Source organism: Microcaecilia unicolor, chromosome 3 (genome assembly GCF_901765095.1).
Source record: "Microcaecilia unicolor chromosome 3, aMicUni1.1, whole genome shotgun sequence".
Classification (NCBI taxonomy): domain Eukaryota; kingdom Metazoa; phylum Chordata; class Amphibia; order Gymnophiona; family Siphonopidae; genus Microcaecilia; species Microcaecilia unicolor.
Genome location: NC_044033.1, coordinates 408,421,405 through 408,448,595, shown reverse-complemented (window position 1 = coordinate 408,448,595; position 27,191 = coordinate 408,421,405). Strand labels below are relative to the sequence as shown.

Below are 27,191 nucleotides of genomic sequence, written 5' to 3'. Positions count from 1 at the left end.
CTCCCATTTTCTGGTGGTGCTAGTTGGTTGTTGTGTGTGCGGGGCTTGGTGGCTGGGACAGTGCATAGTGCCTGTTTGGTCTACCCTAGGTCTTGGCCAAAACTCTATACTAGGCCTCGGCCTGGGCTCAAGGGTTCATGACCAGATTAACAAGCACAATATTTAAGGTGTGGTTGCACCATGGAGCGATATAAAGTCATTATAATATTCTCAGTTTTGTTCTCCATTCCTTTCCTAATAATTCCTAACATTCTGTTTGCTTTCTCAGCCACCGCTGCATACCGAGCAGAGTTTCAACATATCATCAATGACCTTTTCCTTTTCCTGGGTAGGGACTTCTAATGTGGAACCTTGCATCATATAGCTATAGTTTGGGTTTCTCTTCCCTACATGCATCACTTTGCACTTGCTCACATTAAATGTCAACTGCCATTTAGATGCCCAGTCTCGTTTCTCTTGCAATTTTCACAATTCTCTAGTGATTTAACAATTTTGAATAACTTTGTTTCATCAGCAAATTTAATCACCTCACTCGTTATTCCAGTTTCCAGATCATTTATAATGACTGAGGTGATTAAATTTGTTTTGGGTTCCCTTTTGGAAGAAGAAGGCATTATATAAGTACAAAATGATGTTTGAAATGGTTTTAGAGTGTGTTTAGTATTTAAATGTTATTTTTCATGTAGTCTGTCATGTCCAGTAGGTTCATGCCTAACTCTGCATAACTGTCAAAACTTGATCAATTTCAATAAAAATTTGGGATATATCATCCTGGATAAATTCATAATATGCCTACACTCACTCTGGCCACCTCTCTTAAATGACATCACCACCACCTAGTAATTATTGTCTTGATAAGCACAGATGCCAATTTACTTTGGTTTTCAGTCAGGAGGATCTGATCCTTTTGTATCTGGAGGAAGGTTATGGTTCTCACAGACTGGTGCAAGAGTTTCCAGAAAAAATGTTTTATCTTATTTTTGTTTCTTTGTTTTGTCTTATTTGTATTTATTACCTTTAAAAGTGGACTAACATGGCTACCATGCCACTTTACTCAAAACAGAAAAGAGGTGGAAGAGAGTAAGCGTAGAATATGTTTTGAAAAAATTTTGAGAACCAGCATGGCCCAATCAGTTCGCACTGAAGAAAACACTGCAACAGTTGAAGAAAATGTGGTGAGTCAAGAAGATACACCTGAAACTTACAAATCCATTTGTCAAATTAGTTGAGCAACCAGCATTTCAGTGTTTTGAATCATCCATAGTGATCTTGAGCTAAGGTGTCTTAAGTGGAGGCAGGCCGCAAACACAACCACTAATCGACAACAACCGCGTTACTCGTATGACATGGTCTAATCAACTCCTTCGCAAGATCCTCCCATATGCTGCCAATTTCATTTGGTTTACAGATGAGAAACTTTTCATGGCTGAGCCATCTATCAACGCCCAAAATGACCAACTTTACACACAGACTGCAGGAAAAATGTGTGATATTGCTGCTGATCATCTTCTGCAAGCCAGTCATGGTCTCCACTGGAGCGCCCAAAATGGGATGCATAGAGCTTTTCTTCATCAACCCAGATGCAAAGATTAATGACGAGTACTACGGGAAGTTTTACTATCACAGCAACTATTACCAGCCATTTGGTGTATCGCTAGCAACATTTATGTGTTTCACTAATAGATTGCACCTGCTCATCGTTCTCATGAAACCACCCGGCTGTTGCAGAGAATGACTCTGGATTTCATTTTGCCAGACTTGTGGCCCCCTAACAGACCTGAATCTTGTTGATTACAGGATTTATGCAGCAGCATGTTTATGAAAGGTCAATTCGTTACACTGACGACCTCAAGCAGCATTTGACTAAGGTGTGGGCCAATTTGCATCAGGGCGTCATTAATTCTGCAGTTGATCAGTAGAGAAAATGATTCCAAACGTGTGCAAGCCAAAGGGAATCCATTTTGAACATTTGCTGTAGGCTTACTGCAAATTTATTCAGGATGATATATCTCAAATTGTATTGAAACAAATTTTGTATAAATGTTTTTTTTTTTTTTAAACATAGAGTATACACATATATATATTAAGAGTAATTTTTTTTTAGTATTTAACACATGCCTTTCCTCACTGAGCCCACATTCAACAAGGCATAATTTAAGATTTTTAAAAATATATTTGTTTCTAGTCATGCGCAAAAGTTCACACTAGTGTGTGGTACTGGTAAAAAGTTAACACGAGAGCTCTGGTAAAAACTCCCATGTTAACTCTGGGTTAGCCAGTTAGCAAATAGTAATGTGAATGCACTAGTTGATTAATGTTTCCATGCCTATTCTCCACCCATGGCATGCCCCCCTCCAAAAATATTTTAAAAAATAGGTAACATGCAGGTTAGCGGGTGCTAACAGGCAAAATACCATAAACTACTTTAACATATTTGGCAGTAAGCCTTTCTTTTGTGTGCTGATCGTGCATTAGGGCTTAACACCCATTAGTAAAAAGCCCTGTGTGTTTGTAGACAATGGAGGGTTACATGACTTGCTCAAGGCCACAAGAGAGGTATCAATGGGATTTAAACTCTGGTCTCTTCAGGTCTCAGCCTGCCACTTTAACCACTAGGCTACTCCTCTGCTCCTGAATGCCTGAAAGCAAATGGACTATTTGAAAACTGCCCACCTGCCTTGCATATAAAAGTATTCTCAAATGATTCTTTGAGTTAATGAGGCTTTGGAATCTATTATTTTGCCTTGAATGCAGCTGCTCTTTGCCTTCCCAGGTTATTGCCTAACCTGCCTAATGGTTAAGCATGCCCTGCCAGGAAGCCACTCCATGTATCCACTCTCTTTTCATAAGTACATAAGTATTGCCATACTGGGACAGACCAAAGGTCCATCAAGCCCAGCATCCTGTTTCCAACAGTGGCCAATCCAGGTCTCAAATACCTGGCAAGGTCCCAGAAATAAGTAGTGAATTTTCCCCAAGTCCATTTTAATAATGGTCTATGGACTTTTCCTTTAGAAAACCATCCAAACGTTTTTTAAAACCCCGCAAAGCTAACCGCCTTTACCACATTCTCTGGCAACGAATTCCAGAGTTGAATTACATGTTGAGTGAAGAAACATTTTCTCTGATTCATTTTAAATTTACTACTTTGTAGCTTCATTGCATGCCCCCTAGTCCAAGTATTTTTGGAAAGAATAGACAGATGCTTCACGTCTACCCTTTCCACTCCACGCATTATTTTATAAACCTCTATCATACCTCCCCTCAGCCATCTTTTCTCCAAGCTGAAGAGCCCTAGCCACTTTAGCCTTTCCTCATAGGGAAGTCGTCCCATCCCCTTTATCATTTTCTTTGAAGAAAAATTTCCTGATAGTACATCAGAGTCTGTAAAATGCATATTATTCACATTCCTTGTTTAAATATTTACAAATAATTTTTTTAATGATCTTTTCTCAGTGCAGGACAAAATGCTAGTTCTCCTTGTGACTGTGTTCTACCATTTGACATTGCTTTATCCCAGTTGCTGTTACTGGAACCGTGGGCACTACTCCAACCAGCTGTCCTCCCACCACCACGATGTAAGATTTCTCACTAGTCAACCTTATCTGTATTTCTTAAAAATAAAAATTGAAAAAACAGGCTCAGGTGAAATTTCTGAACTTACTATGCCCTCTTTGATTTCCAAGCAAGACAAAATGCCAACAGGTCATATTTAGCTTTCCTGCCACCCCTCACCCTCACCCTTACCCTCTTATTTTTGATATACGAACCTAAGTGAAGATAGGATCTGGTGGGCAAGGGTGGAGGCAATGTTTCCAGGGCCTTTACTGTCTGACTTGTTAAATACTCAAAATTAATTCCACTCCATTCCAAAGAACAAATCCACAAGCTATGTGCATTTTAATAACATTCACCTCAATTAAAATCCCCAGAATTTAAGGGACCCTTTTACTAAACTGCATTAAGCAGTTTATGTGGGGTTTACTGCAAGGTAGACAGTAGCGAGGGCCCGCACTACTGTCTCCTGCATTAAAAAGTCAGTCGCTGCAGTAAAAATCCTGAGTTTGCTGCCTAATGTGAGTATGGACTAGATATGTCCATGGCATGAGGAGGTAGAGGTGTGGCTGGCTGTGACAGCTAGCGTTGTAGATCAGTACCACACACTAACTCTCATGACTGTGAGTAGTGCAGTTGAATTACCACCACCTCAAGAGGAGACAATAAATGCAGCTGTGCTACCAGAAGTCCATTAGTGCAACTGCTAAGAAGTAACACACCTGTGTGGTGTCCCCTCTGACCTCCCCATTCCACCCTCCCATGCACAAGTTATCTGACTCCCAGGACATCACCCTAACCCCCAACTCACACCCCACCCCCCAAGTCCTTCCCCTCAGCAGAAGCACTCACCCCCCTGCACAAGTTCTCTGAGCACATCACCTAGACCCTCAAGACATCATTCAGTTCCTCCCCAACTCACACTCCATCCCACACTTCACAAGACCTTGCCCTCCCCCACAAGTTCCAAGCCCCCAGACTCCTTGGTCGGTGCCTCCTCCCAAATGCAACCTGCCCCTAGTGGTAGTCTTATGGTACTACAGCTAGGGAGTCATCCTTTCTTATATGCAACTACATTCAAAACTATATACAGGTACTTATTTGTACCTGAGACAATGGAGGGTTAAGTGACTTGCCCAGAGTGGGGGCAGTGCAGTGCTCCCTCCCCTTTGGCTCCCACCTTCAAAATGGCTGCCAAAGCCCCCTAATAGTAGTTTCATGATACCCCTGCTAAGAAGCCAAGCTGTCAAATAAGACAGTGGTCCATTATTTTACAGCTTGAGCCCCCTTGCAGTAGTACTGCAAGACTACCACTTGGGGCCTTTCACCACCATTTTGAGGATGGGAGCGTCCGGGACAGAAACATCTAGGAATGGCCAAAAGCCACCATGGAGATCCCGGGAGGGGCTGGGGAAGTTGGGGGTAGGAGTTGTAAGCAAAAGGGATTGGGGATAAAGTGTGTGTTGACTTGTGATATCAGAGGTGGGTGTACTGGCTTGGGAGAACGGGGATTAGGAATACAGGATAGTTTTTTTCTTTCATCCTTCCAGCCCTTTGAAAAAATAGTGGACCCAACTTGTGGCTCACTCTCTTTGCATTGCTGCATTCTGGTTGCAGCAACACAAAAATTTGTTTGTGAGTCCTTAATCTGCAGTATCTCAGTGCTGCATTTTGGTGCAGGGCCAGCCCAAGGGTATTGGATGCACTAAGTGATCCTTCTCCATATTCCCCCTCAAGGCCCTACCCACTACCCCCTCCTGTAGATCAGTATCTCTCTCCCCTTCCAAGTTGTCAGCTTCTCCCTTTTCACCTATAACCAGGGGTGTGCTGGTAAAGTTTTAACAACGGGCTCTCTCTTCGGGCATAGCCGGCCCTGAAATTCTTTTTTTGGGGGGGAATACATGCCTCTCTCTCCCCTCCCTTGCGCGGGCATGCTAGGCATACCTTTGTCGAGCCCCACCAGCCAATAAATGGACTGCCACCATTCTCTGCTGCTTGTTTCTGGCTCTGAGCAGCATGATGGAACCTTCTTGCGCTTGCATGAAAAGTCTCAGCCTGATGCTCAGAGCCAGAAACAAGGAGCAGGGAGCAGCAGCAGTCTATTTACTTGGCTGGTGGGGCCAGCATTACTGCCAGCAAAGTAAAAATGAATTCAGGAGGGGGCCCAAGCCCACATTTTGGGAGTCAGTTGTTAAAGTAGCCATGGGGAGGCCTACTTTAACAACCGGCTCCCAAAATTCTTAAAAACTTAACAAATGGCTCTCGCGAGCCCGTGAGAGCCTGCTCCAGCACACCACTGCCTATAACCCCCCACCCAGTTGACCAGCATCTCATCTCCCCTTCCTTACCCCACCTTGCATCCAGCATCTCCTACTCCCCTTCTGAGACACTGCCATCACCCTACCTCCTGCTCTGACCTCGTTAAAGAAAAAAGAGAACTGTACGAACTCTGTAAGCACAGACTTATGTTGAAACACTGCTCATTCTTCATGAACTCGATGCCAGAACTGGAGGAGGTAGAAGGAGCAGCAGTGGTATGCCTGTCAGAAGGAAGGCTCTAGCATGTGCCAGAGCAGCACTGCCCCAAAACTCTGCTGCCCTAGGTGACCACCTAGTGACAAGAATTGTGACTCAAATGATAAATTTTGCTGTGCTAAAATAGTGCGTTTTATTGCAGCTAAGTAACTGCACCCCTAAGTCAGCCTTGTTTTATGCCCTCTTTTGTATTCACTCTGTTAAACCATTCTTACCTTCTTCTCTGATCAGAATTCTCCTTCTTGCCCTTGTTATTTCCTACTTTCCTGTAATTCACTGTACCATGGCTGGCCACACGCTATTCTTAAGCATCTTTAGTTTGTAGAGTCCACCTGTGTCAAAGTGCTACACAGTGTTTAACATTTCAATCATGCCTCTTCTTGGTCTGTTCTTGTTCTGAACACCACCTTCCTGTCATGGCTGCATCAAATTTAAGATACTTATTCTGATCTTTAAAGTGTAAGAGTAATGGATTTGATATACCACCTTTCTGTGATATAACCAAACCAGTTTACAGTTATTATTATATGCAGGTATTTTCTCTGTCCCTAGAAAGCTCACAGTCCTAAGTTTTTCTACTGGGGCAACAGAGAATTAAGTGACTTGCCCAAGATCACAAAGAACCACAGTGGGAATTGAACGCAGTCCCCTAGGTTCTCAGCCCACTGCACTAACCATTAGGCTACTCCTAAAGGTTTCTCCCCAATATCTCACAGGCCTCCTTCTGTCATATGCGCCAGCATGCAATTTGAGGTCATCTCAGGCCTTTCTCTTTGTGCTCCCCCCTCCCTCACAACTTTACCAATCCTGGACTAGAGATACTGCTTTTTCATTTCTCAGGCCCTATGTTTGGAACTCCCTTCCCCTGGCCATCATGTTAGAATCTACCTACATAAAGTTTAAGAAGACAGTGAAAACCTTCAAGACCATGAATCATCCCACATTTTGCTTCTTTTGCTCAGTCGCTCAAATTTACAAATGTACAGCATACATTTGAAACAAAATGCAATATGAAAATAAATGACCCTAGATGTTTGTTCTAAATACAGTCTCCAATAGACCAACACAGGCTGCTCTCCTCAGACTGCTGAGACTGGGAGCTCTGAGGAAGTGACAGTCACAGCCTGAGTGGGGACATAAAACCTAGTACAGTATAGTACTGTTCTTATAGTGACACCCACTGGCCAGCCAGAGCTTTGCATGTAACTGATGGACCTTGCATTCTGCTCTTCATGCCACATATGATCACTGCAATGCTTCACCTAGACTTAGGAGGGGAGAAGGGAGAAAATGAGCAATGCTGAAAACTGTACATTAAGACTTTAATGAAGGTTATATGGTTAAACGTAAAAAGACAGGCTTTGCAAGGAAGGATACCAGAAAGAACTAAGAAAAATGTTTTCATTTCCATTAGGCGCTGATTAGTATCTATCAAAGAAGCAAGAGAGATCTAAGCTGTAAGTAAACATTACTCTTCATTCTGTCATGTAGTAGCACAGTTTTATATTTTAACCTATGTTAATTTCAAAGGCGAGCAGGGTATTAACTCTCTTCTAAAAACAAAATTAAAAATACACCAACAAGCCAGTCAATATTCACCAGCAACAATCAGTGTTTTTCAGTGTTTTGTTTTGTTTTTTAAAGTGCTGATGTGGCTGGCTAAGTTAGCCCTGGATATTCAATGCAGACCATGTCTGGCCACTGGCTTTAAGTATTGAGATAACACTGGATATGTCATCACCACTGGAATTTATGCAGGTCTCAGCTGAATAAGTGCATCTGGCCAGATGCAACTCTCCCCCCCCCCCCCCCCCCCCCCCCCGCCATTCCAGTTCTCCCTCCATCCCCGCTCTCCAAAAGCACATCAGTGATCCCCCTGCCTCCAATACCCCCTTTCTCCTTTTTTCCTCCTTCCTCAAAAGAAAATTGGGCCCCTAACAGCAAGAAGGGAAGTAGGTGCTGCATCATGAGGGGGGGCAAGGAGGGAGAAAGGTGCTGCATCAAGAGGAGCAAGGTAGGAGAGAGGTGCTGCATCAGGGGTGAGGGCAAGGTGCTGCATCGGAGGGGGGAAAGGAGGGAGAGAGGTGCAGCATCAGGGGTGGAGGCAAGGAGGGAGAGAGGTGCTGAATTCGGGGGGCAAGGAGGAAGGGAGGTGCTGCATCAATTGGGGCAAGAAAGGAGAGAGGTGCTGCATCAGGGGTGGGGCAATGAGTGAGAGAGGTGCTGCATTGTGGGGGAAGAAGGGAGAGAGGTGCTTCATCAGGGGGCCAAGCAAGAAGAGAGATGCTAGACAAGAAAGTCAGGTAGGGAAGAGAGAGAACCAATGAGGGGAGTGAGGAAGTGAGGGATTACAAAGAGGGAAGGGGGTGCTGGGCTTGTGGGGGAGGGAGGAAGACAAGAAAGGAGAGAGGTGCCAGGACCTGCGGGGAAAGAAGGAAGAGGTGCTGGTCTTGCAAAGGGGAGACAGAACAGGAGTGAGGGAAGATAAGAGGAACACTTGCTGAACCCTTGGGGGAGCAGAGAGAGGGAGAGATGCTGGCATGTGGTGGGGTGCATAGGGACAAAGAAGAGTTACATTGGACAGGGAAAGAATAGGGACACAGAGAAGGGAGATGCTCAACATGGCACAAAGGCAGGGGTGATGCTGGGTCAGATAGCTAGGAATACAGAGAGAAGATGGATGGTGCACATGAAGAGAAAAGAAGTGCCAAATGGACAAGGAGACTCTGGCAAGACAGTTAAGAGAAGAAAGAGGAAAGCAGAAACCAGATACTGGGACCAACACAATATGAAAAATAAAATGACCAGAGGCATAGCTAGGTGGGGCACCAGAGGAGTGACCGCTCCCCCAAACAGACTTCAGACGGTGCCAGCACCTATTTTTCAGGCAGTCCATCGCACTTACTCTGTGCACACACCTCTCCACTTCCCCTGGCATCACAACCTGGCTTCGCTTCTGAAAATGACCAAATATCAAAGGTAGAAAAAAGCATTTTATTTTCTATTTATTGATTAGAATATGTCAGTTTTTGGTAGTAAACCTCTAGCTTTGGAATGAGCCACCCTTGGCATCTCTGCTTCTCCTTCTTTAGACTCCCAGCCAGCTACCTATTGTGGAGACCAAACAACTTCCAGGCTCATCTGCCTGTGCCTAGGAAAACAAGCAAGGAGAGGGAACCTTGCTACAATAGCTAATTACCCACTCTCTTGAGGAAATCCTTCCTCTTTTCCCCATAAGCTGTGTCATGCTGTGTGTCCTTTCTTTTAAATTCCTCTCACAGCATGAGACAGGTTAGGAATCAAGCACCTGGGAGTTTGCTAATTCCTTATCCCTCTCAGGTTGCTGCGCAAGCACCTGCTCTTTCCCTAACTCTAGCCCTATTGCCTGCTGGGAAATGTAGTCTGGCTTTCTCCACCCTCAAGCACTTGTTCCTTCCAGTTCCAATCCTACTGTCTGCTGGGAAATACAGTAAAACCCTTTTTAAAGGGACTAATCTTAAAAATGCCTGAACTTAAACAGAGGACTTTTCCTGTTTTTTCCCCCCACTTTTCTAGCTGCTTCCACAGTGGCCTCCAGGCTACATACCACAATTGGAATGGGTAGATGTGAATTGCTTGTTTATGCTTTCCAAAGATACTAAGAAGTAAATTTAAAACAAACTGCAGAAAATATTTCTTCACTTCATGTGTAATTAAACTCTAGCATTCTTTGCAGAGAATATAGTAAAAACAGTTAGCTTAGCCGGGTTTAAAAAAGGTCTGGATAATTTCCTAAAAGAAAATTCCATAAGCTGCTGTTAAGATGGACTTGAGAAAATCCACTGCTTATTTCTAGGATAAGCACCATAAAAATCTATTTTACTCTTTTGGGATCTTGCCAGGTACTTGTGACCTGGATTTGCCAGTGTTGGAAACAGGATACTGGGCTTGATGAACAGTCAGTAGTTCCCAGTATGGCAATGCTTATAGTCTTATGGTGGTCATTATAGAAGGGCTATTTACATTTGAGACATTCACAAATCAGCACTTAAAGGTTTAATGTCTAAGTTCCCGTTGTAGAGAGCCAGGGTGTGCATGTCAAAATCCCAAATGCCTGCAAATGGCAAGGGGGTGTGGTCTGGGCGTATTTTGAGCAGAACTAAGGCATTCCTAGATGATTTCACATTTATTTCCCATTTCAGAAATTGCAATGCCTGACCACCAGCAGTGCATTGGAATGTACCTTCAGTGGTCAGTCTTCCAAATAAGGGAGTGGTCCTTTAACTGGAATATACTGACCTCTGGTGGTATGTTCCATCATACTGCTAGGGATCATGTGCAGTCATTTTACACAACGGTGGAACTGGAACAGGAGGTAGGAGGGATTACTCCTGGTCCCTACAAGATAGTCTCTGAGGGGGCAAAAGGAGACTGAGAAAGCCCTAAGCACTTTCCCTCTAAGCTGAACGGGAGTCCCCTAACTGCATTGCTGCCAGTGGAGGGGGGGGGGGCTTCAACATTGCATTTTCAATCAATAGGAACAGATAGGTTCCCTGGAATCCTATAGAGTTTGCCTGTCCTTCATTATTGAAACTGTGATAGTGAAACAGCATCTTCCACTGGTAGGACTGTAGAGGTGAAGGGCTCACGCTCAGTTTAGAGGGAACAGTGGCCCTGAGGTAATGGGGTGTATTTTAGAGGGGGTGGAGCTTGTTATGTGGAGGAGTGGCCTAGTGGTTAGGGTGGTGGACTTTGGTCCTGGGGAACTGAGGAACTGAGTTCGATTCCCGGCACAAGCAGCTCCTTGTGACTCTGGGCAAGTCACTTAACCCTCCATTGCCTGCCATATTGAGCCTGCCATGAGTGGGAAAGCGCGGGGTACAAATGTAACAAAAATAAAAAATGCAAGGAAGGGTTCAGCAGGAATCTAGCATTTTTTATAATTATAGTTCTGGACTGCAGCTAGGAGGGGGGGGGGGTCTCATGAAGACCTCTGTGCCACCAGAACCTCAAATGACTGCTGCATCATCATGCAAACCAGCCTATGAAGACTTTCTCACATGCTGTTTTTGCAAAGTTCTACATTAAACAGCTGCTCTGCATGCATTTCTATCATGACAACTTATTATTGAGGAATTTCAGTAAACGTTTGTGTAAAGTCCACATCACCGCTAAGCTGTGAGGCCCCTTTGCAAAAGTGTGCTTCATGTGAAAAAAACAAAACAAAAAAGGCACACAATAGACAAAACAATACAAAAATGCCAAAATGTTGGTATTTTCAGGTCAATATTCAAAGTGAGTGCCCTTCACAACAGTAACCTTAGGGAAGTGATTCATAAACCTGTCCTAGGGAAACCTCAGTCAGTCAAGTTTTCAGAATATCCACAATGAATATACATGAGATAGATCTGTATACACTGCCTCCTTGGTATGCAAATCTATTTCATGAATATTCACTGTGGATATCCTGAAAACTTGACTGACGGGGTTTCCCCCAGGACAGGTTTGGGAATCACTGCCCTAGAGGTTACTGTTGTGAAGGGATCTTTTGCAAAGCCACTTTCTAAAAGTGTCAGCAATTATCCAGGCACCATCACTGAATATACAGGTCTCTGTGGCACCCAGATGTTATGTGTTTAGCAGACCACCAGCACTGAATATCAGCAGTGCTCAGATAACATCTGGCTGTGCTCCAACTCCACCCTCAGACCACCTCAGCACTAACCAGAGCGCCACAATGGTCACAGCAGATATCCAGCAGCACTGTCCAGTGAGGTGCCCCTAAATATCTACTCCAGGATCTGCCACCACAGTTTAACCAGGAAGGAGCCGCACTTGCCCAATTACATCGCTCTGAATATTGCCCCGAAAATACCAATATTTTGGCATTTTTGTATGGTTTTGTCATCTATTGTGTGCTTTTTTTTTGTTTGTTTTTTTCACATGAAGCATGCTCTTGCAAAGGGGCCTCATACCTTAGTACATCAGGGTAAAAGTATAGAACATGTAACCCGGGTCTCATACCAGCATCCTGGGCAGTGACTAGCTCTCAGGGTCAGACACCCTCGACCTGGGCCACAAAACAAAACAGGTTTTTTTTTCTTTCGTTTCTTTTCTTACTCTTCGTACTGAGCTGGGCGCAGGCCAGGGTCGGATAAAAATCTGGTAGGCCGTAGAGCTTGTGCTATCCTTTTTATTTTCTGCTTTCTTTTGTATAGTTCTAGAAGCCAATTAATTACTCTCTCCCTCTTATGCAATGGAAGACTCCAGTCCAGTATTTTATAAAACCCAGCAGGAACTTTACTGAAAATGCTGCAACAGGCAGTTCAAATTCTTCCAGACTAAGACAGCTAATTTGTAATCCGACTTGATATCTTTGCACAAACAGGTTACAAGCCAATTCAGGGATATGATGTAAATCTTCTAATCCAGTTTGTAGATTCTCCAGTATGTACATATTTACAGCTCCATCTATCCATTACCCATCCTTTCTGGGTGGAACAATCTAAGGCTCTGTCTGCACTATTGGTGCAACAAGCAGTCTCCACTTTGGACCAGACCTACTTGTCTGTCCACCACATAGGTGTACCTGTCTGGGCTACCACCTTTGGCTCTGAACAGGTGCTTTCCTGTCCCTGCTTCCAGGCTGGGTTCCCCTGCTTCCCACCTGGAGCACTCCTCCACTTCACAGTTACTGTGCTGACTAACAGCAACCTCTCCTTGGTTCAGCCTTAGTTTTATTACTCCCATCCAGGACCCCTTCTCCTCCAGGGATCCGGCAGGGGTAGATGCAAACCAAAGACATTTGTGCTCTCCCCAACACCATTATGTATTACCTCCAAACTCCTCCCCTATTGTCATTCAACAGCCATGAACATTTCCCTCAGCACTTTCTCATAAACACTGCCTTTGGGGCTAGGCTTTACTCTCCCTTTCCAACCAGTTGCCTCCCCCCAGTAGCTCCAGGGAGGGGGTATTCCTTAGCTCTAGCGATCCCCATTATAATGGGGGATTACAAACATGAACTGCCATACAGAGTACTACTACTACTACTACTACTTAGCATTTCTATAGCGCTACAAGGGTTACGCAGCGCTGTACAAGTTAAAACATGGGGAAGGACAGTCCCTGCTCAAGAGAGCTTACAATCTAAAGGTAAGCTAGAGTCAGACCAAAAGTCCAGCAAGCTCAGTATCCTGCTTCCAACAGTGGCCAATCCAGGTCACAAGTGCCTGACAGAATCCCATAAGAAAGTTGTCATTAAAGTCATTCTTTTGTATTTAAATATTTCTTTTTTTTTTAATCTTTATTTATAAGTTTTTAGAAAAATAAAATAATAATAACGCACATATGTGTAAGAAATGAACAAGCTCCATATGGTGTATCTAATTAATCATCAAACATTTTCGAAGACTAAAATAAAAGCAGCAAAAACAAAAAGCAAAAAAAAAAAGTAGCAGTAGGTTAACAGAGAATAAAGCAGAACAGTATGTGCATATGATTAAAATATTTCTATAGAGTAAGCATGCCTACATCTGCCTTTTTCTGAGTGTGTTTAACTGATCTGTTTCCCCCCCCCCCCTTTTTTTTTCAGTGAACCAAAACATGAATCAGTATGTATATTATATAGATGTGGTTCTGGAAGGACCCAACATAGCTGCAGTTTCAAAGTATCTATCAACCACGCAACTTCCCCCAGCAAACATCACCATTGATGGAACACTTGCAATTTTGACTTTCACTCATATCCAAGCCACTACAGGTGTGTTTTATTTAAACAATATAGGGCAAAACTATGTATTTTTCTTCTCCATCCTTTGCTTTCCAAAATTTAAATTGCCCTCGTCACTTGTGAAAATGCATCAAGCTGTACATGGTGCAACAATTTTGCCTTTGCTTATAGACCAGTCAAGTTTTCAGGAGTTCCACAGTGCACATTTCCACAATGAGAATACATGAGATTTGTTTGCATGCAGCGCCCTCCACTATATACAGCTAGATCTCATGCATAGTCATTATGGAAATCCTGAAAACAATGAACAGATTGGAGCTTTTCAGGACCAGGTTTGGGGACCCTTGATTTATAATATACGGTTTGGGCAAAAATAAAGCCTGAGGATTGGAGTTTCAGTTGCGCCTCCACCATAGTTCCCAAGTTGTGGTTAAGAGCAATCTGTTGCTTTTCCTTCCTTCTGCTTCACTTTTCCATGCTGCTCACTTCCTATATGTACAATGGCACCTACCTGAGCACACTCCAGATGATATTTAAAACCATATTACCGGCCAGGAACAGCACCTGGCCACTTAAATGGTACTTAACTGGCTATCCGGAGAAGGTAGTGACGGCAGCTGGCCTTGCTGAGTTTAAAGGGGGTCTGGATAGATTCCTGAAGGAAAAGTCCATTGATCGTTATTAAATTTTGGGTTTTTGCCAGGTTCTTGGGGCCTAGATTGGCCGCTGTCGGAGACGAAGTGCTGGGCTTGATGGACCTTGGGTCTTTTCCCAGCGTGGCGGTGCTTATGTGCTTATCCACTGATATTCAGCGGGAGATAGCTGGCTTTCTTCTTCTGAATATCCCTGGTTAGCACTTAGCGGATAGCCAGTTATATTGCACAATATAACTGTCCACTGATTTTCAGCATATCACCAGGTAAGTTTGGCACCAAATCTGGCCGCGTCAATAGCAGGTCTATCTTTGGCCGCTATGAACTTAGCTAAGCCTGGATATTCAATGCCAGCAGGGGCAGACTGACCATTCGGGCAACTGGGCAGTGTCTGAGGGCCCAAAGGCTCTAGGGGGCCCAGAGGCTCTGCCCGGTAGCCCGCCCTCGCCATTGCACACTACAACTCCCCCAGTCCTACCTTGAAGGGCCCTGGTGGTCTAGTGACCTCTGCTGGGGGGGCAGAAAAGGACAACACTCTTTCCTGCCTACTGCTGCTATTCTGCCTGGTGCCGCCATGTTTTAAAAATGGCTACCGAGACTCCCTGCGGCAGTCTTTAGAGACTGTCGAGACCTGCGAGACTACCACAGAAAGTCTCAGCTATCATTTTGAAAAAACAGCAGCGCCAGGCAGAATAGCAGTAGTAGGCAGGAAAGAGTGAGGTTCTTTCATGCCCCTGAAGAAGCCACTAGACCAGAGCCCGCTGAGGCTCAGGGGACTGTGGTGCGTGGGAAGGGGTTGGCAGCTGCGGCGGTGGGGGGGGGGGGCAGCAGCACGATGGTGGTGGAGGACAACAGGCAGGGGGGAGCACAGGTCACTCTTACTGCCCGGGGGCCCAGATCATTGTCAGTCCATCTCTGAATACCAGTCACCAGAAACAGCCTGGCATTGAATTTCCAGGCTCAGTGCTGACCACAGGAGGCAGCCTGGCTACCTCCCACGGTCTGAATATCGAGCCCCCTGTATTAACTGAAATTGATTTATAATAAGAATCAAGGTTTATCTAAATAAATAAATGCAAATTGATAGATAAAATATGCTTGTGTAGCTCCCTGGGCTGGGGTCCCTCAGGGGGCATTCCACTCTGTAGCAGGGGTTCTCTTCCCAGTCCTAAGGATACACCTAACCAGTCAGGTTTTCAGGATATCCACAATAAATATGCATGAGACAGACTTGCATTGAGTGGAGGTAGTGCATGTAAATGTATCTCATGCATATTCATTGTGGATATCATGAAAATCTGACTGGCTAGCTGTGTCCTGGGAACTGGATTGAGAATCTCTGCACTGTGGAGAGACCAGGGGTACATACTTCAGGGATTTGTCTGGCTTAGATGTACTACCCTAAGTGGAGTGGAGTGGTGGAGTGGTTAGGATGGTGGACTTTGGTCCTGAGGAACTAAGTTCAATTCCCAGTTCAAGTACAGGCAGCTCCTTGTAACCCTGGGCAAGTCACTTAACCCTCCATTGCCCCACATGTAAGCCACATTGAGCCTGCCTTGAGTGGGAAAGCACAGGGTACAAATGTAAAAAAAAATACCCTTCAGTTTATAGGGTTCTGTTTTGGGACCAGCAAGAAATGGGAGGACGTTGGCCCCTGGGATCACTCATTCCGCCATTTATTTCCACTACCAAAACTCAATGCAGTCCAGAGCTTCTTGTGAACTAAATACATACTGAAAGTCTTTAAGCAGTCAAAAGTGAATACAAGTCAATTAGAAAAATAGTCATGTTGCTGTTCTTCCTCTTACTAATATTCTCCCCCTGCGCTGAAGATTCTAGTTTCACCACTTTCTTTCTTCTTGGCCTTCAAAGTTGACTCCCAGCACAGACATTAGGGGGAGGAGCAAGAGGTTTTGGGTTTAGCGTAAATGTTTTATAGTTGTAGCTCAAGGTGAGTTATATTCACATACAGTATTTCCCTGTCCATGGAGGGCTGACAATTTTTGCTGCATTAGGTACTAAAAGGTGCCTAACACAGCAAAAATTGGGCTATAGAAGGATGTTCTACAGTGTCACATGGTAGTTTTCGCATGCTAAATTAATTTTTTTGAAGGGTGTGTCAGGGGCAGAGAGTTTGCATTCCTGTACTAACCAGTTAGCACATCTGCAATACCACAGGTTAACTGGTTTGCACAATGATAACACAGAAGCTCCTACTGCTTACAAAATACGCGTAAGTGCTCTCGTGGTAATTTTAAAAAATGGCCACCCACTAATGGCAACTTTAGCACATGACCATTAATAGAGAAAATAGAAAAAAAAGTAGCAAGGATCCTTAGTGCTAAACACCCCAATACAGAACACTAGTTCCAACCAAAAGGCTATAGCATAACCTTACAATACATACAGGCCCCAAAACTCCACTTTTTAAATACTGTGTCACCATTCATAACTCACCACATAAAATTTTTATGCAACGCTCCATAGCCGGTTAAATGCTGAATATCGCAATTAACCGGCTACGTTTTAGCCAGCTCTGCAAACCTGGAAATTCAATGCTGACCACTGCTCACTTGCCCTGTCCTTTTATCCTCACCTCTTTATTCCCTTACCCTTGTTTGTTTGTTTGTTTATTTATTTATTGCATTTGTATTCCATTTTTATTTCTTTTTATTCCATGCTCGTTCTAACCTTCTAACTTGTGTTTTTAGTTTTTTTCAGTTCTTCATTGAACCATGGTATTGAGTTCCTTCTGTGTGAGGTTCTGGTTTGAAGTGGTGCTATGTTGTCTAGTATGCTTCTGCATCTATTGTCCCACTCTTGGAGAAATTGGTTTGAATCTGTCATTGTAGTCCATTCATTATTGTAAAACTGTTGCCAGAATGCTAATGGATCTATTTTGTTCTGTTTGTCTCCTGTCTTATCTAGATTGTAGGCTCTTTGAGCAGGGACTGTCTTTTTTTGTATGGTGTACAGCGCTGCGTATGCCTTGTAGCGCTATAGAAATGATAAGTAGTAGTAGTAGTATTTACTATTTGGGTTTCTGTCAGGTACTTGTGACCTGGATTGGCCACTGTTGGAAACAGGATGCTGAGCTAGATGGACCATTGATCTGACCCAGTATGGCTATTTTTTTGTTATGTTCCACTGATTTTGTGCTTCAGCTACTACTTCTAATTTATTTTTGGAGCATGTGAATTTAAGGTCTTCGTCTGCAGCATGTTGCAATTTGATGTTTTGGATCCTTCTCATTTTTTAGCATGAACACATCTGCTCATGATTCTATTTTTCCTCCAATGCATTTATCCCTGCTTTCTTGTCATTGGAATTCTCCCAGTAATAATTTGTGCTTCACAGTATTGTATTTGATTTATTTCTGTGATATCAATATATTGTCTCTTTATACAAGTTATGGCCTTATTCATCTTACTTATCATACTCTTCACTCTAGGTATTAAATACGATGGGTAATGTTTCCCTCTCCTGGAATTCAGGATATATTTATATATTTTCAAATAGGCTAGGAGCTCAATCCTGAATTCCTCCACCACTGGGTCTTTTTTTCTGCCTTTTTTCTTCCTTTTCATTTAACATTAGCTCACTCTTTTGCGGTTCTGAATCTCCTCTCTCAGTCGCTACTTTATTCTTCCTGCTAGTTTTCCATTCTGAGTCTCCTTCTTCTCTCTTATTATCAGCCTTTGTTCCATTGTTCCTTTCCAGATCCCTTCTTATTCTCTCCACATCAACCCTGTTCCTTTCTGAATCCCCTTCTTCTTCCTTTGTTGTGATGCTTCTTTTCAAACCCTATCTTTCTAACTGTACTGGCTTTTCTTCTAGTGTGCCCTTCTGAGTTTCCTGTTTTTTAACTCTCCATTTCTTTTTCTACAGAAGCCCTCAATTATGTGATGTTATCACTCTACTTTCCTTGGATCATTAAAATTATGGATCTTAAATTTTGCATCGGTTGCTTTTTATAGCTTTTCTTGTGGCAGTATACCTCTTTCCTTCAGTTTTCGGTGAACTCTTTGTATTCCCTTTTGATTTAAATATGAGGGGGGGGGGATGATGGAGAAAGCTACCACCAACTCAATCACATGGATACTACAAGGGATACACAGAAGAGCAATGCAGAAACAGGTTTAAGCATGGGTTTACCTCTCACAGCATGCATGGCCGCACATGGCATTCAAATGAATGCATACGAGACCATTAAGGATGCTGCAGCGATGTAGAAAAGAAAGTGGCCTCCGATGCTTGGCTACTGCATGAATTTTTTCACCAGGTCCAAGGCAGCATAGCCCAGCACAACATTGCTGACCTATTAGCTTTCTGCACCTGCCGACCCCCACTACATCCCACCCCTACTGGACCTGACCAACCCGACAATCCCCCATGACAATAAAGCCCCTCCCAACCTGACTCTGGCAGCTAAGGTACTGACCTGACCCTCTCCTCACAATTTAAAAAAAATCCATGTCTAGAGCACCCCCAACTATTACCCCTCCCTCCCTCTGACTAAAAGAAAAATAATCACTGATGTCTAGCAGCACCTTTCCCTCCCACCCCTTGCCCTATCCTTTGCTTAGGCCTCCCTTAAATAAGACAGGAGCAATACCTGTTTAGCTATACTGGTGCAGCACTTAATATTCAGGTGCTGCCAAACTGCCAGATATGGCACTCAGCAGCTTCTCAAAAATTCTGACTGCTGCAGGATGAATATCTTGGGGATAAAGTTATCTTTTCCCTTGGTACCACCAGCTCCTCTGTATCTGAACTCTTCTCCTCACAGACCTCCCTTGATCTGCAGTTTTTTTCCCCCCCTTTGGTTCAGGATGTGGCTAAATCAAGCCTACCTAGCTTGTGGTAGACTTCAATTTGTAGCAAGTAGCTCAGTAGGTCACATAAAATTCTACACTCTAGGCTGTGCATTTAGCCCCTTTGGGTGACCCCAGACTTTCCTGCTCCTCCAACTACTTTACTGGAAGGAAGAAAACACAGGCTGTTGCTTACTGGGCCCTTTTATATTCCCTCCAACTTAGAGAAGGGTTTTCTTCTGCCCTGTGAGTAACAGTCTAGTTTTCATTACATGACATTGTAAGCTGGGTTTAATTGAGCAATAGGGACTCCAGAACATTCTTCTTTGCTGATGTAGAGGTCATACTTCCAAATTTCCTGCTACAGTGGTATTTGGGATTGAAACTGTGGTTCACAAAAATCAGAATCTGATCAGTAGAAGAAAGCTCAGCTTTGTAGTAAGTGAACAAAACTATGGAATTCTATCCAGTCGGGAAATACTTAGACAATATCATTGGCATTGATACTGCACCCAATTTCTCCATTCCATTGTTCATCTTTTTGAAGATAAGTGGCAGATGTACAGGCCTGGAAGTCCAACAGTCAGCATATGTTTTTCTAAAATCATGAACTGAGCTGTGACCCTTGATCAGAAATGGAATAAGCTTAGACCATTTCCTTAGCTATAAGTAGGTAGATGGCAGGCACAGAGCTTGGAGAGCTAATCAACCATAACAAGTACTGCAGTATTATTCTGTAAGGTTGAAAGTCAGTAATATAGTTCTAAACTGATGGTGGCCAGTGTCATGGGTTGTGGTAGCCACTTGCAATAGACCTGCATTTTTTTCTCCTGGGGTACCTTGCTCTGAATGCAACAGTCCTATGAATGAAGCTTTTATACTATGTCAGTACTCATTCTGAGACACCAAAATCTTTGGTTCTTCAGGAATGTTCAACCAGAAAAGAGCCATGGCACAAGAGGAGGGCTTAGGATCAAGCAACTCTGGTGGTACATATACTGATAATTAAAGGAGAAGTCTTCCATTTTCCTGAAGTTACAATGGTCCCAAGGAATACAAGTATTCTTTCTGCTTAGCCTGAACTGCAGAATTTTGGATCCTTGTATCCAAAATTAGTGCTAGTAGGTCTGGGACCAGAATGACAAGTCGGGGATCACTGATAGTCAGGACCTGACAGTCTTTCCCCAGTTTGTCCTGATAGTGCTACTGTTTACTGGAGAGATCACCTGACTTCCTGTTCTGGGAGCTAGGTCAGTAGGATGACTAGAAATCATATTAGAAGAATAATATGATGCTTAATATTCTGGAAATAAATCCTTGTAAGACAAAGATTTTGTGGTTTGGGATGTGGAGGAGAGAACTGAGTCCCTAAAGATCTTGTCACAAGCTACGGGGTTTAGTTGGATTCCATTCTTAGTATGGAGCATCATGTCTTGGGGTTATTCTGAGTCTCCTTTATGAATTTATGCTTAATTAGAAAACTGCATCCTTTGTCATGCAGAATGAGTTGGATATTATTATTCCTCTCCTGCTTACTGGCTGTTGGATTATTGTAATGTCCTTAAGCATCTGCAGCTGCTCTAGCATACTTAGATGAAAGTTTTGACTGGTAAAAAAAAATGTGAGCTCATGCATCATCCAAACGAGGTAAAGGCCTGGAGCTTTGTTTACCTACTTCCTTTATTGTCACTGAGATTTCACCTATTATATTCCCATATCCTGAGATTCTTCTGCTTAAAATCATCTGTCTTATTTCTGTTGTCATTTTAGTCTTACTCCCCTCCTGCCATTTTGCGGTTTAACTGTACTAAATAGAAATAAAGCAAAACAGAGAAAAGAAAATGAGATGATACCTTTTTTTATTGAACTAACAATATATTTTTTATTAGCCTTTGAAGGTAACCCTTCTTCTTCTTCAGATCAGAAATGAGCAAATGTCAACAAATATCAGAATATATAAGTGAAACACAAATGCATTCCAATGACAGTCTCACAGGAAAAGGGTGGGGTGGGTTAGGTGAGAAACAGGGAGAGCTGGGTGGATGAGAGACAGGGAGAAATGGATGGCTGATCAGAGGGTGACAAACCAGTATAATTGTATGGTTTATAATGGGATAGAAAACCCAGATCTTTGAAAAGTCCTGTCTGGTGGGTGTCAAAATATTGCATCATTTTGACTTGAAAGGTCTTATGTTCCTGGATTGTCTTTAAATTTCCTTTTAGTATTCTCACCATAAGATCATTGACGCAGTCTTCTGGTTTTATAAAGTGCTGTCCCACAGAGGTAACATCCTGGTTGGCATTGTAAAATGTTTAATATGATGTCTATATAAATTGATTCTCATCTTTAGCAATTGGCTTGTTTCTCCAATTTAGGCCCATTCCTCACACTTTTTGAACTGAATGATATATACAACATTTGCTGAATGTTTTTCCCATGTGAGTGACTATGGGATCCTGTGAGATGTGTTGGCTCAGTTTGCAGCTTGATATATCAGTGCCGTAGCGAGGGCTAATGGCACCCGGGGCGGGTCGCCACTGCACCCCCCCCCCCCCCGGGTGCAGCACAGCGTGACCCCCCCCTCTGCAGCGCACCCCCCCTCCGGACCACAGCCCCCCCCCCCCCCCCGACCGCATTCTTACCTGCGGGAGGGCCGATCCGCCCCGAGTACACGTCACTCGGAGCTGCGTCGGCCCCGCTGGTTCCCTGCTCTCTCTGCCCCGGAACAGGAAGTAACCTGTTCCAGGGCAGAGGGAGCAGGGAACCAGCGGGGCCAGCACCCCCCGAGCACGTGCACCCGTGGCAGACCGCCCCTCCCGCCCCCCCCCCCCCCTTCCTACGCCACTGGATATATTACAGGGATGTGTGTCATTCTCTTCTTTTTGAGCTTGTATTGAGAGCTTGCTTTTCACTAACTGTGTTTCAAATTAGGTGGCTGTCAGAAGGCCCGCACTGATGGAGCTTGGGATATCTCTTTTGGTAATTCATCCTCCTGGAGTAGTGGCTGTAGTTCTTCTTCTGGATTGTATGTCACTACAACGGGGATTCTCTCTGTGGCTTTCTTTTCTTTGTACTGCAATACGTTTTCTCTTGGTATTATAAGGCAATATTCTTGGAGATTATTTTGGGGTTGTAGCCTTTTTGATTGAAGGATTCAGTCAGGATTTTGAGATGTTTATCTCTGTCTCTTCAGTCAGAGCAAATCTGATGGTATTGTGTGGTTTAGCTGTGTATGTGAAGGGTGAAAGCTGGAGTTGTGGAGATATCTTCATCTATCCATAGGTTTCCTGTATATAGATCTTTGTATATAGCCATTGCTGATGGAAACTGTGGTTTCTAGAAAGTTGACTTTCTGGGGAGTAGTCAATTTTGAATTTGATTGTAGGATGGTATGCATTGAAAGAACTGTAAAATTATTTGAGAGTCTCTTCTCCCTCAGTCACCTAATTTGAATCCCAAATTAGGGAAAAGCAAGCTCCCAGTTCAAACTCAAAAAGAAGAGAATGGCACACGTCCCTGCAAAATACCAAACTGCAAACACTTCAGGAACTGGTAGTTCTTTTATCGGCAGTAAGTGATCTCATCCACCGGCAATAGCTCCTCCCTCTGTTGAATTTGGGTTAGCACTAATAGATGGTAACAGGACTTAGCTGGAAAACAATCCTTCACACTATTCCTGGATGGGTAATGGTTTAGATGCCTCAGGAACTAGCAGTTCTTGTGTCAGCCAGCCCAGCATCTCTCCCTCATTCTACTTAACCTTTTCTCTTCTTTCTTTCTTCTTTATTTATCCTTTCATACCTTGTAGCTGCAGTGTTTCTTTTCCCTACTACCCCAGTTGTATTACCAAGTCCAGTTTAACGAATAAGTGCTGTAATGATCTTTTTTTCTTTTCTATAGAATGTAACATCATAAATGGAGACAAGACCTGCAAATGTGTGGAAGGTTTTGTGTGGAACTTGTCTACATGCTTCTATTATCCATCTTGCAGCAAAGCCTCTGACTGTTCGTGTGTTATAGTAAAGGATGACAATATTCCCAGCTGTCAGAATTCTTTCTCCAGTTCTGCAAAGCCAGGTGTGTTGTCTTATATTCTATAAATAATTGTGTTTCATAATGGATAAACACAGCAATGAACTGACTGGGAAAATTCCTGCATGCTGATTGGCTTAGGGTAGGGCACATCTATCATTACATCAGATGTTAGAACTCAGAACCTACAACCATATCTGGGGATCACATGCTCCCTGACTTGCCAGATTCAAATCCAGTCCAAAAACACAACTCTTTGAGGCTGATGTTATTTATTTATGACATTTATATCCCACATTATCCCAAGAAAACTCAAGTTCAATGTGGCTTACATGAATAAACACCAACAGATTTAATAGTCACCGATTTATTCCTCAATGCTTTTTCTCCACACCATTTAATGACTTCTCAAAATTGTCACAATATCTTAACATGTCTCCTATAGATGTTTCAAATTTCGCCTCAGTGGTGCTTAATTGTCCAATGGTAAGTTTTTGGCAATTAATTTTAGCACCAAATTCCTCATCGGCTTCTACATAATTTGTATCACTTTGAGAAAGGTCTGCAACTCTATTTTCCATCACTTACAATCTTTTTCCTTGATCCTTAAGTGTAACATTTTGAATTTGAAAGGTAGAATATACCCTTGTTGGTTGCTGGACCAGGAAAGGGGGTGGAGAGAGAGAATGTTATTCTGGGTGGATGGGTGGGAGGGAAATGAGAAGAGAAGGGGCAATGCTGGACTGAGAGAAGGAGGAAAGCATGCAGTGCTGGACTGAGGGTAGGAAGAAAACATGCAATGCTGGACTGTTGGTTGGGAAGGGAGGAAGAGAGAAAGGGTGATGTTGGACCAGGGGAATGGGGAGGGAAAGAGGGGGATGCTGGATGGGGGAAGGATGTGGGGTTGATGCTGGACAGGTGGATTGGAGTGAAGGAGGAGAGGAGAGGGAAAAAGGAGATGCTAGATGGGAGGAGGAAAGGAAAAAAGGGAAAAGGTAGATGCTGAACAGAGGGAGGGAAGAGAAGAGAAAAGGGAGATGTAATATTGGGAGGAAAGAAAAGAAGAGACAATGCTGGACATGGGTGGGAGTGGGATGAAGGGGAGAAAAGAAGGAGAAGGGCATCAATCTATAAATTGCAGAGGACACCAAAAACCCTTGCAAAGGCCCTATTTGCCATATTGGTATGATAGGGGGAAGTATAGTTGAGGGGGGTTGTGTGAATATTAGTGTGTATGCATCCGGTATGCCTTTTTTGGCTGCTGCTGCACACTGCTCAGAAGATTTCAGTGTATTGTCTACATTGACACCTACATCTTTTTCTTGAGTGCTGACTCCTAAGGTAGACCCTAGCATCAGATTTGGATTATTTATTTATTCAGATTTGAATTATTCTTCCCAATGTACATCACTTTGCATTTGTCCACTTTAAATTTCATCTGCCATTTGGATGCCCAGTCTTCCAGTTTCCTAAGGTCTTTATGCAATTTTTCACAATCCTCATGTGTTTTGATAACTTTGAATAGTTTTGTGTCATCTGCAAAATTAATCACCTCACTCGTCGTTCCATTTTCCAGATCATTTATAAATATGTTAAATAGCACCGGTGCCAGTACAGATCCCTGTGGCACTCCACTATTACCTTCCTCCATTGAGAAAAATGGCCATTTAACCCTACCCTCTGTTTTCTGTCCAATAGCCAATTCCTAATCCACAGAAGGACATTGCCTCCTATCCCATGACTTATTAATTTTCTCAGGAGTCTCTCACAAAGAACTTTGTCAAAAGGTTTCTGAAATCCAGATACACTACATCAACTGGCTCACCTTTATCCACATGTTTATTTATGTCTTCAAAGAAATGAAGCAAATTGGTGAGGCAAGACTTCCCTTGGCTGAACCCATGTTGACTCTGTCCCATTAAACCACGTTTGTCTATGTGTTCTATAATTTCTTTCTTTATAATAGTTTCCACTATTTTCCCCAGCACTGAAGTCAGGCTTACTGGTCTGTAATTTCCTGGATCACCCCTGGAACCCTTTTTAAAAATTGACATTACATTGGCCACCCTCCAATCTTCAGGTACTAGGGATGATTTTAACAACAGGTTACAGATCACTAACACAAGATCAGCAATTTCAAGTTCGAAATCTTTCACTATCCTGGGGTGTATCGTGTATGCCATCCAGTCCAGGTGATTTATCACTCTTTAACTTGTCAATTTGGCTCAGTACGTCTTCCAGGTTCACTGAGATTTCTTTCCAGTTCCTCCACATCGTCACCCTTGAAAACCATTTACGGTACAAGTAGATTTCTTATACCTTCTTCCATAAAGACCAAAGCAACAAATTCATTCAATCTCTTCACTATGGCCTTGACCTCCCTGAGTGCCCCTTTTGCTCCTTCATGATCTAAGTCCCACTGATTCCCTCACAGACTTTCTGCATCTGATGTATCTGAAAAAGGTGTTACTATGAGTTTTTGTTTCCACAGCAAGTTTTTCTTCACATTCTCTTTTAGCCTTCTTTCCATCTAGCTTGACACTGCTTATGTTGCTTCTTATTTTCTTCATTTAGATATTTTTCCATTCTTTGAAGAATGATCTTACACTTCACCTTTTAACTATGCTGGCTGTTGTTTGCTCTTCTTTCTACCTTTGTTAATATACGGAAAACATCTGGTCTGGGCTTCCTCGATGATATTTTGAAGTCCTAACCTTTGTAGCAGACCCTTTTGGCTTCTTTTTAATCATTTCTCTCATTTTGTCATAGTCACCCTTTCAAAAATTGAATGCTGCTACAGTAGATTTCCTTAGTGACTTCACTCCAGATATCAGCTCAAATTTGATCATGTTATGATCACTGTTTCCCAGCATATCCAACACTGTTACCTCTCATACCCGACCCTGAATTCTGCTAAGGACTAGATCTAAAATATCTCCCCTTCGTGTTAGTTCTTGGACTAATTGCTCCAAGAAGCAGTCAATTGTTACATCTAAGAATTTTACCTCCCTAGCACTCCTTGATGTAGCATTTGTCTAGTCAATATTGGGGTAATTGAAATTACCCATTATTATAATGATGCCCAATTTGCCAGCTTTCCTAATTTCTGTAAACATTTGTTCATCTGTCCGTTCGTTCTGCCCTGGCAGATGATAGTACAGCCCTACCAATATACTCTTCACACATGGAATTTCTATCCATAAGGATTCCACGCTGCTATCTGTTTCATGTAGAATATTTATTTTGTTTGAAACAATTCTTTCTTTAACATATAACGCAACCCCCCCTCCAATTTGATCCATTCTATCATTGTGATATAATTTGTACCCTTATAACACAGTGTCCCATTGATTGTCCTCCTTCCACCAGGTCTCTGAGATGTCTATTATATCTACCTCTTCATTTAGTGCTATATACTCCAAGTCTCCCATCTTATTTTTTAGGCTTCTAGCTTTTGCATATAGACACTTCAAATTGTAGTTTTTCCTAGCATCTACAAGCTGCTTTGAAGTTGATGGGAATAATTTGCATCTTGTACTTTGCTCTCCCAGTAAACACTCCTGGCTTTCTATCACCATTATTGAAACCTCTCTATTGGGATTCCCTAAATGTCCTGCTTCAATAGTATCCTTTAAGGAAATTCCACACCGAACCATGTACTGCTGGGTGACTGTTGCCGCCCCCCTCTACCCCATTTGAGTTTAAAAGCTGCTCTATCTCCTTTTTAAAAGTTAGGCCATCAGACTGGTTCCATCCCAGTTAAGGTGGAGTTCATCTATTTGGAACGGACTCCCCCTTCCCCAGAAGTTGTCCAGTTCCTAACAAATCTAAATCCCTCATCCTCGCGCCACTGTCTCAACCACACATTGAGACTGAGGAGCTCTGCCTGC

At 43.1% G+C, this 27,191-nt stretch overlaps 1 protein-coding gene across 1 annotated transcript in view; it reads left to right on the top strand.

Moving 5' to 3' along the window:
• The first annotated feature begins 1,121 nt into the window (after positions 1–1,121).
• The window catches only part of ADGRF3 (adhesion G protein-coupled receptor F3), a 66,904-nt gene continuing 40,834 nt past the window's right edge, over positions 1,122–27,191 (top strand). Inside the window, exons 1-6 of the mRNA XM_030195135.1 lie at positions 1,122–1,175; positions 1,409–1,646; positions 3,457–3,578; positions 7,505–7,547; positions 13,664–13,831; positions 23,170–23,346. Coding sequence (XP_030050995.1) covers positions 1,122–1,175; positions 1,409–1,646; positions 3,457–3,578; positions 7,505–7,547; positions 13,664–13,831; positions 23,170–23,346 — 802 coding nt within the window. The remainder of the gene's footprint in view (positions 1,176–1,408; positions 1,647–3,456; positions 3,579–7,504; positions 7,548–13,663; positions 13,832–23,169; positions 23,347–27,191) is intronic.